The 18,281-nt window shown below is 40.1% G+C and overlaps 1 protein-coding gene across 1 annotated transcript; it reads right to left on the bottom strand.

The window, feature by feature from the left end:
• Positions 1-540: 540 nt before the first annotated feature.
• On the bottom strand, positions 541-15,054 carry LOC131008180 (uncharacterized). Its single transcript, XM_057935072.1, has 3 exons — positions 14,742-15,054; positions 839-1,951; positions 541-551 (listed from the first exon to the last, which is right to left on the bottom strand). The coding sequence occupies exons 1-3, from the start codon at positions 15,052-15,054 to the stop codon at positions 541-543; spliced, it is 1,437 nt and encodes a 478-aa protein (XP_057791055.1).
• Positions 15,055-18,281: the final 3,227 nt, after the last annotated feature.

Below are 18,281 nucleotides of genomic sequence, written 5' to 3'. Positions count from 1 at the left end.
CCAAAATGGGAGTATAGGGTTAGAATTTAGAAATATTTAACTATTTAAAAACTAATAATTATATATATTTATTTATAATATTATAATATTAATTATATTATAAATATAATTCGAATTTCGGATTTTTTTGGATTTTTAAGGTGCCAATCCGATCCGATCCGAAAATCCGAAATTTGCTTAAAATTCAATCCAATCCGATCCAAAAATCCAAACCAAATTTTAAATTTCGATTTGGTTCGGATCAGATATTCGGATTTCGGATATTTTGCTCACCCCTAGAGGAAACTCCTGATCTCATTGACATTTGATGGTGCCTTCCATCCCTTGACTGCTTCGACCTTGGCGGGGTCCACTTTGATTCCTTCAGTCGACACTATGTGATCGAGAAACATCACTTCTCTCAACCAAAATTCGCATTTGCTGAATTTGGCAAACAGTCTCTCATTACGCAGGATTTCGAGTACGATGCGCAAGTGCTCCTCGTGTTGTTCTTCAGTCTTAGAGTATATGAGGATGTCGTCAATAAACACTAAGACAAAACTATCGAGATACTGATGAAAAACTCTGTTCATCAGGTCCATGAAAACTGCTGGGGCATTCGTTAATCCAAAGGGCATCACTGTGAACTCGTAATGTCCGTAACGCGTTCGAAACGCTGTCTTTGGGATGTCTTCTCTTTTCATCTTGAGTTTATGGTAACCAGATCTTAGATCAATCTTGGAAAACACACCGGCTCCTTTCAACTGATCAAACAGGTCGTCTATCCTTGGAAGAGGATATCTATTCTTTATCGTGAGCTTGTTCAATTCTCTATAATCGATACACATCCTTAGTGAACCATCTTTCTTCTTGACGAATAAGACCGGTGCTCCCCACGGTGACACGCTAGGCTGTATGAAACCTAGATCCAACAGTTCTTGTAGTTGCACTTTCAATTCTTGTAACTCTGGCGGGGCCATTATGTATGGTGCCTTTGACACTGGCGCTGCCCCGGGTTCTAGATCAATCGTGAATTCTAGTTGTCTGTTTGGTGGCATACCGGGCAATTCTTCGGGAAAAACATCTTTGAAATCTCGCACCACTGGAACCTCTTCGATCGTTTTCTCTACTTCACGTTCTCCTGTCAAACTGACTAGGAAAGCCTGACATTCTCCCTTCCTCATTATCTTTGTGGCCTTCATCGCCGAAATCACTGGTACTCTTCCTCCCATTCTTATGCCATGAAAACTTGCCTTATCTTTTCCAGCGGATTGGAAAGAGATCTTTCTCTCGCTACACAGTATCGTGGCACCGACTTGAGTAAGCGAGTCCATCCCTAGGATTATATCGAATTCTATCATAGCGATGACATACAAATCTGCCTTAAACGTTTCAGCGCCTATGTTCAGCTCTGAGTTCGAGATAATGTCCTTAGCAGCCAATCTTCCACCACCAGGGGTGCTAACCTCTAATGTTGTCTCAGCCAATTGTGGAGTCAGTTCTAATCTCTTACAAGCAGCATGTGAAATGAAAGAGTGGGACGCTCCAGTATCAAACAAAGCTATAATCGGCACGTCGAAAACATTAATCATACCTGCCAGATTTCCTTGGTTTCCTGCTGCTTGGTTTTGGTTAAGGGCATAGGCCCTAGCATTCTGTGGCTGTCCACGATGTCCTCCAGGACCCTGATTTTGTCGCTGCTGATTCCCGGGGTTTTGCTGTTGAGGTGCTCCTCCGTTCTTCTTTGGACATGCTGAAGCATAGTGCCCAGTTTCTCCACAACTATAGCAGATATTCATTCCTTTCAGGCATTCCCCTGAATGAGGTCGCTGACACTTTGGGCAAAGTGGTCGCCCCATTGCTTGCGGCTGATGGTTCTGACGCTGATTCTGATTTTTGTTAGCAACCCATGGTTTCTTCCCATTTCCATTTCCAGGGTTTCCACTAGTTCCCTCGTTCCACTTTCTTTTTCCTTTACCACCATCTTGAGGTGGTACAAATCCAGACTGTCCCGGAGCTTTTCCTTTCTCCCTTGGTAGCAATGACTCAATGGTGAGAGCCCTGCTCAAAGTTTGTGCATAAGTGAGACCTCCCTGGCTTGCTAGGGAGATTGATATCTCATGGCGCAGTCCATTCCTGAATTTCTCCGCGCGTTTCTCATCAGTGTCCACTAATAGTGGAGCATACCTTGACAGCTGGTTAAAGGCCCTATCATACTCAGTTACTGTCCCAGCCCTCTGCTTCAAATTCCAGAACTCGTTCTGTTTCTTCTATCTATAGCAGCCTGGTATGTACTTCTCATACAATTCAGTCTTAAAATCTTCCCATGTGAAATTTTCCCACTGTTCTTCAGTCATTGTGCGCCTCATCGATTCCCACCAGAAGTCGGCTTCGTCTACCAGTTGGTAAGTCGCGCAAGTCACTTTGTCTTCGTCATCGCAACGGATGTAACCGAAGATTCGCTCTACTGCTCTAACCCATTTCTCGGCGTCCGCGGGATCGCCCAGGCCATCAAACGTTGGAGGCTTTTCTTTACGAAACTTTTCCTCAGCAGTACGCTCTGGTGCTACTTGAGAGATAGACTGTTCAGGGATGAATCCCCTGCCGCGTCCGCGACCACGTCCTCGTCCCCTACCGCGTCCTCTCGGCGCATCTTCCATTCTGATTAACGGACGAAATCAACACAAATGTGAGACTCATTCCGCATGCATGCATACATGTATACATACATAGATATACCCAAGGTATATTGCTTCTATAGTGTAACCCTATGAAAGGCTAACTCTATGTGGAAACTGATCTTAACTTAGTGGAGTACTTAAGTGAAACCTTAATCTCATCTCATTGCTTCTACGTTTTAACATGTCTATGTTAAACGTTTCTATCTTACCAGTCCTTACTTAAATCGATCAAGCGGAGCTATCACGACTAACATTCCCAAGGTATTCTTGGGTGGTACTCAAACAATTGTAAGAGGACCCTTCATCCTGATCGTATAGGCAGTGAACCTAAAACGATAACATAAACTCTCTCATTCATTCATTCTCTTTGAAACCTGAAACATGTGGACATTAAATGCCACAAGAAACTTTTCTATTGCCGGAAAGATTCAAAGAATCTAACTCGACCATACATCTGGTATTCGTGAAAGGCTCGATAGTCCTAAACACGCCATTAACTCATCTTATCGTTAAGGGCTCGGGTTGTCCCAAACACGATACTGACTTATCTTATCGTTAAGGGCTCGGGTTGTCCCAAACACGATACTATCTTGTCTTATCGTTAAGGGCTCGGGTTGTCCCAAACACGATACTTAGCTGGTTATATGAGTCGGAGACCCAAAATAACAATATGAAAGCGATTAGCAATTCATAACTTATAGCATATGGAAAGCGGTAAGCAATTCACATAGCATCATTTACTGAAAGCGCGCACTTTTTGGAAACCTTCAAAACATTTAATAACTTTGAAACTTTTAAATCGTACCTTTTTCTTGCGGCAGTGTGACGGCGAGCTGAGGTTCAACAACTTTCTTAGAAGTCTAGAGGCACTAATCTAGACTCAACATTGGAAGCTTTTGGTTATCAGAGACATGAAAGAAAACTTATGCTCTGATACCATTCTGTCACACCCCAATTCTTGAAACAATAACTATAACTGGGGTACGACTAATCATCTAAATGAACAAGGGAAAATCCTTGTGAAATTCGAATAAAAGGGATAACAATCGGGCTTAGCCCCTTTGGATGAAGAAAGACAGGTATTCAAGTGATACGAATCAATCAACAAACATAATAACTTCAGGATCATAAGTTTAGTGTCATGCTTCAGATAACCAACATTCACTGATCGAAATACTTGAGAGTCAATAGTCTAGGCTCAACAAAAGATATTGTTTAGAATCACAACATAATAGGTCTTAAGTTAAGGAACAAAAGACAGATACTGGCTAGTTCTGCAGCGGAAATAAAAATAAGGAGTTGAACTCTAGCCTCAGCTCCGCCCCGTCATCACCCGCCATTAACCTGAAAACATTTGAAAGTATTTTTGGGCTAAGTACTAATGTACTTAGTGGGCTGCAACTTTAAAACATTTCATAATCTATAAGAGCAGTTTATCCAATCTTACTGACATGACATAGAAGGTTTTAAAGAAAAATAACTTCTATGCATGTTAAAACATTTCATATATATATATATATATATATATATATATATATATATATATATATATATATATATTTGATTGCGCGCAGTTGTCACACTCTATTCTGTTACTCGCTGTGATCCCGGACCTTTTAGCCACCGACGGATCTCTGTCTCCCGCTGGCTTGGACTGAGGGCGTAACCCAACCAAGTTTACTTTGACCTCGGGATGCTACCCAGGCAGGCCTCTTATTTCTCATGCTCCGGAACACATCCAACCGAGCACCCTTATAACGCCTCTGGTTAGAGCCCGATGGAGATCAACCCACCGAGTCAACTAACAAGTGTACACAATTCTCAAACAACGTATTAGGTCATAAGAGAACCTCAATTGATTAACTGCGCGAGCCTTAAACATGGTAGAGTGCACAAAAATATTTATTGGATAAACAGTTTGTATTTCATGAAACATTTAAGCTCATTAGCTCAATCATACATTTGGAAAATAAGCCCACCTGTATAGGCAATGCCTGTCGCTTAACGTTATCTCTGAATCGGAATAGCAGTGCTAATCCTCCTGTTGCTCAAAGCCTACAAGAAATCTATTCTCAATAGGTCTCCTTGAATATAATCTTAAGTCATGGTGTAGTGCTTAATATTCTATGATTCACTTAGCCGGGTTTTCAAAATTTGAAGAATAAATAATTGAAAACATTTCTCTTGAGTTAAGAACACCAACAATATTCTCACTCATCTTTCTTTAATAATTGGAATTATAAATAAAACCAATTAAATCATAAATACTTTTATTGCAAAATATAATTGAATTTCATGTCATGCTTAGCATATAATAAGTAATTACTTAAAATATGCACATAATAATAATTTAATATTATTATGAAAACTAGTCTTTGAAAATAATTAATTAAACTAATTAATAGTTCAATTAATAAAATAGGGCAGCCCAATTAATTTAATTAATCAAGGCAGGCCAAAGTTTTAAAATAAAACTGACCCAAATGATGTTTAAAATAAGGCCCAGCTGAATTTAAACTAATCAGCCCAACTGATTAATAAAATAAAGACCCAACTGATAATTAAACAAAAACCGGCCCAACACAGAAGCCCAACAGCGGCCCTACTTTTCCTTCCCCCTATCAGTCGCACACCCACGCACACATTCATCAGTCTCTCACCCCTCTCGATTGCTCTTCTCTCTCTCAACACTCGACTGCTCTCTCTCTCTCTCTCTCAAATCGGAAATCCATCGCCGTCGGAGCTCGTCGGAGCAAGCGGCGACAGGTCCCAGCTCTCCTCTCCCTTCTCCCTTTTTCGGCGACTGCAACGACAGCACCGCCGTCTCTCCCTCAGATCTCCGGCCGATAGCAGCAGATAGGCTGCCGCCGTCTCTCCCTCGACTTTCTCTCAAAATTGAAACCCACGCCTCACTCCGTCTGATCGTCTCCCTCATTGGAAACGGCGAGGTCGCCGCTCCTTCCCTCTCTACTCTGCTCTCCCTCCGTCCGTGGCCGGACGACAGCGGCAGGGCCGCCGCGCCCTAGCCTCCCTCTGTAAATCAACCACCGCCCCAACCCAACTCTCTCTCTCTCTCTCTCTCTGTGACAGTGGCGAACCACCACCACCACCACCGGACGGACAACAGCGACGAGCTGCCGTCGCCCTCTCTTTCCCCACTCTTCACCGACAAACAGCAGCAAGAGCCGCCCGCCGGAGCCCTAGGCTCAGCCTCCTCTCCTCTCGGCTCTCCCCTCAAGCCCTCGCCGGAGCAACGGCGATGAGCCGCCTCACAGCCTTCGACTCTCAGCCCAAAATCGACAGACAGGGAACCAAAATCAAAGCTTCAAAATTAAATCCTTTCCCTTTCTTCTTTACAATAGTCATGTTTGAAAGTAAATATATACACAATATATATGCATGTATCTTGATGAGATTATGGATGTGTGTTTGTGCTTTGCTGCTCGGCTAAGAATTGATGAACTTGGCGTGAACTGGATGAGTTAGAAATATAACCTTTCACTGGATTTGTTGCTGTGTGGTGTAGATGAAATAAAATTGTCACGACCGGTCTTAACTAAGGATAGGTAAGCCGGGAAACCGTGACTAGGGAAGGGAAATTAGGAGAGGGGACAGAAAAGGGGTGATAAATAATAATAAAGGAATTGAACTAAGATTGAGACATCATATGAGAAAAAAAACACACATAAATAGATAAGAGCGAGTAATCGGTCAAGAGTATCCGATTTAAGTGTTTATACAATAACTTGATTTGACAATCCAACATAATAGGATAATATGCATCATAACTGAGTGTTCGCAGCGGAAATAGAACGTGATACATGTATGAAGACATGTATCGCCAAGAGTTTATTTAGTAAATATGACAAAGCTTCGTACGACACCCCATCATCACTCATCACTGCTCAACCTGCACATTTAGAAATACATGCAGGGCTGAGTACAAAGTACTCAGTAGACATATGCCGAAAATCATATACATACATAATAACTGTAAATTGTCATGCCATTTCAATAGTATAACCAAGGGTTTTTACTTAAAAAGGCCCTAAGCATACTAAATTCATTTGTGATTCTAAAGTTCGTCTGATCAGACTAAGTTCTTTTTGTAATCTATCATATCTGAATCTGTGTGCCGGAGAGGTGGCCACCTCTCACGGTCACTTGACCGGCCAACCCGCTAGATGACTCACGGTCACTGGTGTACACTAGCCAAGGCAGGATAGCTATCAACTGCTCAAGACCCGAATTCGATTACATGATAACTGGCAAAGCCATATCAGATAGATATCATACTGAAATTAAAACATTTTATGGCAAGACAATACTTGAAATAACTTCAATTCAAAGATTTTGTCATGAAATAACTTGCTTGAACGTAACAGTTAAACTCATTTGATATATATGAAAGTAATGCCTACCTGATTGCAGTGTTTTGCTACTTAAGACAATGATTCTCTTTCCTTAGCGCGATAGGTTACTCAGGCGCTTTTGTTTATTTGAACCTTTGATAACACGAAACATGTGTTCGAGTGAATAATAGAAAAGATAACAACAAATGCAGTGAATCACTTATTCACTCATTTCTCTAACTACCCATATTTCCTTAAACGACTGTATCTAACTCATATACAATCGTTCTTCTTTTATCGAAATACTTCATGTACCTTTGAGGATGTAGGAAAGCCCATTTTATATTATTCATTTATTTATCCATTATAAATAAAGAATAATTTATAAAATATTTTCCTTTTCCCCATTTAATAATGCCAATCAATATATATATATATTGCTACTATTAAAAGAACTAATAAGTCATTAATAAATTCTAAACATTAATTCCTGATGAAAATTTCATTGTGAGATTTTAGGAACATTTGTAAATATATTTTAAAATAATAAAAGGAGTTAACTATAAAAAGAAATTTTCGAGAAGATCTAATAATTTTAATATTTTAACCATTTAATAATTAATAAATCTTTAATATTTCATTTATCAACTATTCCATCTAATATAATTCTACCAACAAGTTCTCATGAAATCTTTCTCAAAATATTTATATATCTCAATAGCTCATTTATAAACTAAAAGTGATATTTTATCAACAATAAAACTTTAAAATCCTTAATAGGAATTATTTTGAATCATTTCAATCTCAACAAAACTGTATAGATTCAACTTCAACTAATAAACTGCTTTTACTCCGAACTCGTATGGAGTCGAATTTTATATCAATAGAAACCTCTTTGAGTCTAGTTTAATTGAAAAAAAAGTATGTTGAAAAACTCCAAGTAGTTTAAGAGATATAGCGATTTTCCCATCGCCTACCAGATTCGGCAGTTTCTGCCAACTGAAAGTCCAGATTTTTGAAAAATAGCAAACGTTACCTGAATGAGCTCAAATTTTATATGTAGATAGCTAACACATATATCTTCATAGAATAAAAATTTGAGAGCTAAATATCAACATATGGTTACTGAAATAATTAACTTAATCATCTGCCTCACCACAGTTATAGCAGATACGGGCAGTAGACTTCTCGAATTTTAAAAGGGTAGTAAACGAAGTTCAAATGATATGAAACTTTGTACGAATATTTACCACACTCCCATCTATACCCCAGAAATTTCTCATAATATAATAGAAACGGGAATGCATCGAAATAAGGGCGTCAACTTACCCTTGTCCAAGTGAGCACTAATGGAAGTTGTTCGCCGGGGTTTTTTTCTGGTCGTCGTTCCGCGATGGGGTTTAGCCGCGAAGGTCTACGACTTAGTTTTCCTCGTGCGAGATAGATCAGGCTACACAACGGTGGTTTCTCGATCCTTTTTCGTCGTAAGGATAGTGAGAAACGAAGGCCGTAAGTTGGTCGGTGGCTAAGTCGGGAATTCGACGTTGGCCTCCGAAGGATATTGTGGCCTTTGGTCGGGAAAATATAGAGAAGGTTTCGGCCTTTCGATTGTTGGGTTTGGTAGCCTAAAGATGGAGGAACGAGTACACGTTCTCGGTTCAGAGCCTAGTGGCCGGTCGACGAAGAAATGGCCCGGCGAAGGGAGCTCACTTGAGCTCTTGCAAGTAAAAAAAACAAATCTCCTAAACTCTCTCTTGCTCGCTGCACTTCTTCCTTCTGCAGAACTCTCCTCAATTTATAGAGGAGTTTCTGCAGACAACAGAATCAAAATGGTGGAAATTTTGGTACCTGGAGTTGCAACTTTTGAAGATTTGATCGTTGAAATTTACATCCTTTGACAATTGTGATCTTACCGTGAAATTTCTTTCTCGGCGTGCTGAAGCTTTTGAAAATTGTGGATATTGGCGTGATTTTCTTCTCCTACAGGAGACTTTGGGGTGTGATGGAGTTCAGATATACTACAGGAAGAAATCTGCAATCTTTACAATCTCCTTCTGCAGTAATGGTGTATTGGAGGGGAAGGTGAATAGTATAGGGAATAGTGTAGGAAATAGTGTAGGAATTGATGTGTTGGATGAAAAATCGAGACATACGTGTAGTGCCGTGATCTAGTTTCTCCTAGTTCCTGTAATAATTCTCCAATTCTCGTTTAAAAAATACTCGTCGTATTTATATAAATTAAATCCTCAATCTTGAGATTTAATACGTGAAAGTCGGAATTAATTCGCGACTTAATACCTTAACTCATATAATGCGAAATAATAAAATTATTATGCATATGATCTCAAGTTATAATTCTAGCAATTTGATTTAAATAACACGATTTATAAAATCGGTTATAAATCTAAATTTTCTAATAATATTGATTAAATCAATAAACTGGTAAAACAAAGTCTCAAACGTATAGTTAAACCAATAAATTTAATTATTGGTTTCATTCATGACTGAATATTAAATCGCAGCTCTGTATCTCTTATACAGACTTTTGCTGAAATAATATTATCTGAACAAAATAATCACCATAAATAATTAAAAGAATTTTATAACTAATGCACATATTTAATCTAATATGTATTTAAAAGAGCGGGGCATCACATACTACCCCCCTTAAAATAAATTTCGTCCCGAAATTTGCATACCTTCGTTAAACAACTCTGGATATTTTTCTTTCATCTTGTCTTCGAGCTCCCACGTAGCTTCTTCTTGTCCATGGTGCCTCCAAAGAACTTTCACTGAGGTGATTGATTTATTTCGGAGTTGTTGCACCTTTTTATCTAAAATCGCTTCGGGTCTTTCTTCATAGCTCAGGTCTGGATTAAGGATCATCTCATTTTGGTGTATCACGTGCTTTGGATCGAAAACGTACTTCCTAAGTTGTGATACGTGGAAAACATTATGGACATTTCCTAGACTTGGCAGTAATGCCAGCCTGTAAGCCACTGGGCCTATTCTTTCTAGGATCTCATAGGGTCCTATAAATCGGGGTCTAAGTTTCCCTTTAACTCCGAACCTAATGATCCCTTTTGATGGAGAAACTTTCAGAAAGACTTTTTCTCCATTCTCAAATTGTAAGTCAGTTCGGCGTTTATCAGCATATGACTTTTGTCTATCCTGGGCCTCCTTAATCCTCTGTCGGATTTGGCGAACGATTTCAATCATTTCACCTATTGTGTCTGGCCCTAGGATTTTTCTCTCGCCCACTTCATCCCAATAAAGTGGCGATCTACACTTTCTCCCATACAGTGCTTCGTAGGGTGCCATAGCGATAGTCGCTTGGTGACTATTATTATATGCAAACTCGATGAGTGGCAAAATGTGCTCCCAGTTTTCACCCTGGTCTAGCACTACTGTCCTCAGCATATCCTCCAATGTTTGAATCGTTCTTTCAGACTGACCATCTGTCTGTGGGTGAAAAGCTGTACTAAAATTCAATCTTGTGCCCAGTTCTTTTTGTAAACTGATCCAGAATCTGGATGTGAACTTGGAATCTCTGTCCGATGTAATTGACTTTGGCACTCCGTGCAAACGCACAATTTCTCTAACATAAAGTTGAGCTAACTTGTCGGATCCATGGGTGATTGGGATTGGTATAAAGTGCGCACACTTCGTAAGTCTGTCCACAATGACCCATATAGCCGTGTTACCTCGCTTGGATCTTGGCAATCCTGTGACGAAGTCCATTGCTATATCATCCCATTTCCATTCTGGTATCTCCAAGGGTTGTAGTTCCCCGTAAGGCCTTTGGTGTAAGGCTTTCACTTGCTGGCAAGCAAGACATCGTTCAACAAACGAGGCTACATCTCGTTTCATTCCTTCCCACCAGAAATTCTCTTTTAGATCTTGATACATCTTAGTACTTCCCGGGTGGGCAGTATAAGGGGTATCATGGGCTTCGCTCAAGATTTTATTCTTAAGTTCTTCATCTTGAGGAATGCATATCCTTCCTTCAAAGAGTATGGCATTGTCTGGTGCTTCTTGGAAATCTTTGAGATCTCCTAATCTTATCTTTTCCCGTAATTTTTCCATCTTCTCATCCTTTCTTTGTGCTTCTACCACCATTTTTCTTAAACTAGGTATTGTCTCAACAACGCCTGCTATAGTTCCAGGTGGTTTAATCACTTCTATCTTCATCTTGTCAAATTCTTTTATAAGCTCAACTTCTCTCGTGAGAAGATGTCCTAATTTTGACGAGACTTTTCGGCTTAATGCGTCGGCTACTACATTAGCCTTGCCTGGGTGGTAGTTAATACCACAGTCATAGTCCTTTACTAATTCGAGCCATCTCCTTTGTCTCATGTTTAGATCTTTTTGCTCGAAAAAGTACTTCAGACTTTTGTGATCAGTAAAAATCTCACACCTAACTCCATATAGGTGATGTCTCCAGATTTTTAATGCATGTACTACTGCAGCTAGTTCCAGATCATGAGTCGGATAATTCAACTCATGAGGTCTAAGTTGTCGTGATGCATATGCTATTACCTTGCCATCTTGCATCAACACGCAACCTAGTCCATTTTTGGACGCATCCGTGTAGATTACATATTCTTTGTCTGGTTCGGGGACTGCTAAAACCGGCGCAGTAGTTAGCATCTTCTTGAGTTTTTGGAAACTCTCCTCACACTCGTCCGTCCAAGTATACTTGATCCCCTTCTTGAGCAGTTGCGTCATTGGCCTTGCTATTTTCGAAAATCCTTCAATAAACCTTCGATAATAGCCAGCCAATCCTAAGAAACTCCTGATCTCGTTTGGATTTGTTGGCGACTTCCATTCTTGTACTGCTTCCACTTTAGCAGGATCTACCTTGATTCCTTCTGATGATACGATGTGTCCTAGAAATGTGACTTCTCTCAGCCAAAACTCGCATTTGCTGAATTTGGCGTAGAGTCGTTCATTCCTTAGCGTTTGTAGAGTGGTCCTCAAATGCTCTTTATGTTCTTCTTCATTTTTGGAGTAGATGAGGACGTCATCTATGAACACTAAGACGAACTTGTCCAAGTAGGGGTGAAAAACCCTATTCATGAGATCCATGAATACAGCTGGTGCATTTGTTAGCCCGAATGGCATAACTACGAACTCGTAGTGGCCATACCTTGTTCGAAAAGCTATTTTGGGTATATCTTCTTGTCTGACCTTCAGTTGATGATAGCCAGATCTCAAGTCGATTTTTGAAAATACACTCGCACCCCTAAGTTGGTCAAACAAATCCTCTATCCTTGGCAAAGGATATTTGTTCTTGAGTGTTAGCTTGTTCAGCTCTCTATAGTCAATGCACATTCTCAAGGTGCCATCTTTCTTTTTGACAAACAAAACTGGTGCTCCCCATGGGGATACACTAGGTCTGATGAAACCTAGGTCCAGTAGTTCTTGCAATTGAATTTTTAGTTCCTCCAATTCTTTTGGAGCCATCCTATACGGTGCCTTTGATACTGGCGCCGCTCCCGGTTCTAAGTCTATGGTAAATTCTACTTGCCTATTAGGTGGCAATCCTGGCAAGTCTTCTGGAAACACATCACGGAATTCTCGTACGATATCCACATCTTCAATTGCTCTTTTTGTCTCAGCTTTCCCGTTTAGGTACACGAGGAATGCCTGAGAGTCCTTCTTATTCATCATCTTTCTTGCTTGTAGGGTGGATATAATTGGTATTCTCCTACCCATTCTTATCCCGTGAAATTCCCAAGCATTTTTTTCTGGAAATTTGAAAGAGATCTTCCGCTCCTTGCATAAGATTGTAGCGTAGTTTTCAGCTAGCCAATCCATTCCTAGGATTATATCTACGTCCGACATCGGTATAACATATACGTTGTTTGCTATGACCTCTAGTGATCCTATGTTCAATTCTAAGTTCGAGCAAACATGCGTTACTGTCATTGTTCCTCCTATTGGTGAAGAGATACTCATGTCCTGATTAGATCTTTCTATTTTGAGTCCTAGGGTGTCCACACATGCACTTGCAATGAAAGAATGTGAAGCACCCGTATCAAACAGAAGTACAATAGGTGTGTTGAGTAGCATGCCCATACTTGCCAGGTTTCCCTGGTTTTTCTCGGGCTGGTTCTGTTTGATAGCATAGGCTCTTGCGTGATACGGTTGCATCTTTTGTTGCTGCTGACGTGGCTGTGGTTGTGGCAGCTGTGGTTGATGTGATTGTTGAGGCTGCGGCAATTGTAGATGACGTGGCTGGGGTAGCGCTTGGATAGCTCTCAGATGTGGGGCTTGGAATGGTGGGTTTGGCCTTAAGCTCATCCCGTGTTGCTTATTTGGGCAACGATTTGCATAATGCCCCTTCTGGTTACAGATGTAACAACTATCACTGTCAGCCTTGCAGATTCCACCATGGTTTTTGTTGCACTTTGGGCAGTGTGAAGTTTTCTGTTGGTTGTTCCCCGCCTGATTAGGAGCAACTTGCCTTCCAAAGCCCTGTTGCTGGGGTGGTTGTCCCTGCCATGGTTTCTTCTCAGTTTGGCCATTGTAATTGCCTTCCCATTTTCGTTTCCCTTTGTAGTTCTGGGATTGGGCTTGTGGGGGTGGTGGCATAGGTGTTGCCACTGGTCTTTCCCATGGCATTGCTGCCTCAATGTCTAGAGCTCTACTGAGGGATTCAGTATACGATAACCCTCCATGACTAGCCAAAGCCATCCTGATTTCATGCCTCAGACCGGCACAAAATTTTTCAGCCATTTTCTCGTCTGTATCAACTAGTTCTGGGGCATACCTAGACATGTCGCAAAATATCCTATCATACTGTGTTACCGTCATTCTTCCCTGTTTCAGGTTATAGAATTCCATCTCTTTCTTCTTCCGGTAACTTTTGGGTATATATTTATCATATATCCCTATCTTGAACTGCTCCCAGGTGAAGTTTTCTAGTTGATCAGCTGTCATTGTCTTCATTCTGGCTTCCCACCAGAAGTCAGCCGATCCCGTTAGTTGGAAAGACACACATGTTAAACGTTCCTGGTCGGTGCAGCGCAGAAAGTTGAAGATGCGTTCGATTGCACGCACCCAAGTTTCAGCCTCAGCTGGATCTCCTGTACCGCTGAATACAGGTGGGTTTTGACGTAAAAACAATTCCTCTATTCTACGTTCTGCCCGTATTGGTTGTGGAGCTATTTCTGGTTCTGGCCCTGGTTCTGGACCTCGTTCATCATTTTGTGGGATTCTTCTCCCACCTCTTGGACGTCCTCTCTTTGGTGGCATTCTGATAAGTCAATATAATATGTTTATTAGTACATGGTAGATGTATTCTAACACTCGTTCATTGCTTCTTCAATTCCTTGTACTAGCTATATCGTATGCAAAACTTTTAAATCAACGAAATATAATAAGTACTTAACACACGAATTTACTGAAGGCGTGAATTTATATATAAGTACTTAAAGATTCTGCCTCCTAGAGGCCTCTTCGAATAATATGGAGTTATAGAACGGTCCATAGGTATTTACCGTTCCTGTATTAACAACTTCCTAGATAGATGAATATTACAACCCACGAGTTCGAGATACATCATACAAGCAAATACAACTGCCCTAGACTATCGATCCATGGGAGCTAGCAGACTTGCTCTTCTCCGGATCCTCTTCTGGGTCTTCCTCCGGATCCTCTTCTGGGTCTTCCTCCGGATCCTCTTCGGAGTCGATATCCAGGTAGTAGTCCTCTGTTTCCTCACCCTCTGCCCCGAGCTGAACACGACCACCGAGAAGTCGGATTTTCACCACATCCTTGCAGGGCGTTCCTGCATCGGAGGTCGTAGCACCCTTCTTAAGGGAAAGAGGCTGAGCAGGTAGTGGCTTCCAACTCGCCTTGCCTGGAGTTTTCTTCCTACTTCCCCCAGTGTCATCGTGGGCTGGAGCTTTCCCCTTTTCAGCAGTCTTGAGTGCCTGGCGCAAGATCTCACCTTCATCGTTGTCAGTGCATGCCAGGGCTTTGCCCTTATCAATAAGTTCGCGTGCTTGACGCAAGACTTCTTCTAATTGTTTCATGGCCGCACTGTAAATGGGGTCCTCTTCCCCTTGGTGGAGGTGGCTGTATCGGGGGTGTACCGACTGGTGATTGGGGTGGTGGCGTCTCTTTCCTTTGGGTTTTTGGACGTGATGTCCCGGCCTCGAAGTCGTTTCGGCATCGACGACCGAGAACAGACAGTTGTGGGGAAACACTCTGCACTGGGATGGGTGGATCTGCTGTTATAGGAGCTTGAGTAGGCATAAGTGGGGTCCTTTCTTCCGGACGAACTCCAACAGGAGCAAGGTCTCCTGGCCTCATATATGGTCCCCTGAATGCTCTGCCAAAGGCATCATAGGTGTAGTGAATTGCTGCGATGAACCGTGGAAAATCGCCTTCTGGATCAAACGACTCTTCTGCAGTGTGTACGTTGTCACCTGCGAGCTCTGTAGCCCATCCCTGCCAGTCTGGTGGAAGTAATAAGATCAAGCGCATGATCCCGTCATAACCAGTGGCTCCATGGGGATGTGCAGCTTTCCACAGTCGATAATAATGGGCGAGGAACTCTCCTAGGTCATCTCTCCAACAACGTGTGTAGGTTCGGTATTCCCTGAGGATACTTTCAGGACTTGGTCGCCTCGTCATTTGCTTTCTAGCGGTGCGTCGTGTTCTTACCATCTTTGAAAGAATGACGTTCTATAATTAAACTCATAATAAGTTATTATAGCAGTAGGTTTCTAATTACTCTCATGTATTAACAACACAAGTCGTGATCATATCATAAGTAATATTGGTCTTAATCTCTGACTTATGCATAATTAATAATTCACAAGTCCTAGATCGTGCAGTCATAATCCCAATACTTACATATGTATTGAAATTTTAAGGGTTGAAAGAGATTCAACTCATTGCACAAATAGTAAATCATTCAATGCACTTTTGTCACTACGAGCTATATAATAAATAAATTTATTGGGTAAGGCAATAGTTGATATGTTTGAACAATTCGAACTATGCCCGTATCATCATGAGTGACACGCTCCGTCATGTCTCTATCTTTATACATCCTCGAGTGACGCCTGATTTCTTTCTTCTATTGTGTTTTTCACTTCAACTGTAGTGAATGATAACTAAACTCATGTATATGTTTTGCTTCTATGTTCTTTGTAAGAGTGATCAAACATTTCTAACGCATCTAAGTTCATCAAGGAATCTACTCAATCATATAGCATGAGATTTAAGCACTTGTACAAACATTTGAAAATACAACTTTCTCAACATTTAATAAATATTTACCTCTGTTGAGCAGGATGTTGTGATGAGGTGCTGAGCTTTTGTCAACTGACCTTTCTAACACTAGTATTCAGTAAAGAATAAATTTTGGGATAACTCTTGGGTTCAGAGCAAATGAACTGCTCTGATACCATTCTGTCACGACCGGTCTTAACTAAGGATAGGTAAGCCGGGAAACCGTGACTAGGGAAGGGAAATTAGGAGAGGGGACAGAAAAGGGGTGATAAATAATAATAAAGGAATTGAACTAAGATTGAGACATCATATGAGAAAAAAACACACATAAATAGATAAGAGCGAGTAATCGGTCAAGAGTATCCGATTTAAGTGTTTATACAATAACTTGATTTGACAATCCAACATAATAGGATAATATGCATCATAACTGAGTGTTCGCAGCGGAAATAGAACGTGATACATGTATGAAGACATGTATCGCCAAGAGTTTATTTAGTAAATATGACAAAGCTTCGTACGACACCCCATCATCACTCATCACTGCTCAACCTGCACATTTAGAAATACATGCAGGGCTGAGTACAAAGTACTCAGTAGACATATGCCGAAAATCATATACATACATAATAACTGTAAATTGTCATGCCATTTCAATAGTATAACCAAGGGTTTTTACTTAAAAAGGCCCTAAGCATACTAAATTCATTTGTGATTCTAAAGTTCGTCTGATCAGACTAAGTTCTTTTGTAATCTATCATATCTGAATCTGTGTGCCGGAGAGGTGGCCACCTCTCACGGTCACTTGACCGGCCAACCCGCTAGATGACTCACGGTCACTGGTGTACACTAGCCAAGGCAGGATAGCTATCAACTGCTCAAGACCCGAATTCGATTACATGATAACTGGCAAAGCCATATCAGATAGATATCATACTGAAATTAAAACATTTTATGGCAAGACAATACTTGAAATAACTTCAATTCAAAGATTTTGTCATGAAATAACTTGCTTGAACGTAACAGTTAAACTCATTTGATATATATGAAAGTAATGCCTACCTGATTGCAGTGTTTTGCTACTTAAGACAATGATTCTCTTTCCTTAGCGCGATAGGTTACTCAGGCGCTTTTGTTTATTTGAACCTTTGATAACACGAAACATGTGTTCGAGTGAATAATAGAAAAGATAACAACAAAATGCAGTGAATCACTTATTCACTCATTTCTCTAACTACCCATATTTCCTTAAACGACTGTATCTAACTCATATACAATCGTTCTTCTTTTATCGAAATACTTCATGTACCTTTGAGGATGTAGGAAAGCCCATTTTATATTATTCATTTATTTATCCATTATAAATAAAGAATAATTTATAAAATATTTTCCTTTTCCCCATTTAATAATGCCAATCAATATATATATATATTGCTACTATTAAAAGAACTAATAAGTCATTAATAAATTCTAAACATTAATTCCTGATGAAAATTTCATTGTGAGATTTTAGGAACATTTGTAAATATATTTTAAAATAATAAAAGGAGTTAACTATAAAAAGAAATTTTCGAGAAGATCTAATAATTTTAATATTTTAACCATTTAATAATTAATAAATCTTTAATATTTCATTTATCAACTATTCCATCTAATATAATTCTACCAACAAGTTCTCATGAAATCTTTCTCAAAAATATTTATATATCTCAATAGCTCATTTATAAACTAAAAGTGATATTTTATCAACAATAAAACTTTAAAATCCTTAATAGGAATTATTTTGAATCATTTCAATCTCAACAAAACTGTATAGATTCAACTTCAACTAATAAACTGCTTTTACTCCGAACTCGTATGGAGTCGAATTTTATATCAATAGAAACCTCTTTGAGTCTAGTTTAATTGAAAAAAAAAGTATGTTGAAAAACTCCAAGTAGTTTAAGAGATATAGCGATTTTCCCATCGCCTACCAGATTCGGCAGTTTCTGCCAACTGAAAGTTCAGATTTTTGAAAATA

This window comes from Salvia miltiorrhiza, chromosome 2 (assembly GCF_028751815.1).
Source record: "Salvia miltiorrhiza cultivar Shanhuang (shh) chromosome 2, IMPLAD_Smil_shh, whole genome shotgun sequence".
In the NCBI taxonomy this organism is placed as follows: domain Eukaryota; kingdom Viridiplantae; phylum Streptophyta; class Magnoliopsida; order Lamiales; family Lamiaceae; genus Salvia; species Salvia miltiorrhiza.
The sequence above is the reverse complement of the archived record's forward strand: the minus strand, read 5'-3'. Positions and strand labels throughout refer to the sequence as shown.

Bases quoted from the DNA above. Each gene is read 5' to 3' on its own strand.
- LOC131008180 (XM_057935072.1), bottom strand. From the start codon at position 15,054: ATGAAACAATTAGAAGAAGTCTTGCGTCAAGCACGCGAACTTATTGAT. The intron at 1,952-14,741 runs GTGAGGAAACAG...ATGGTGGTAAAG, and splicing joins TGTTCAGCTCGGGGCAGAGG to GAAAAAGAAAGTGGAACGAG.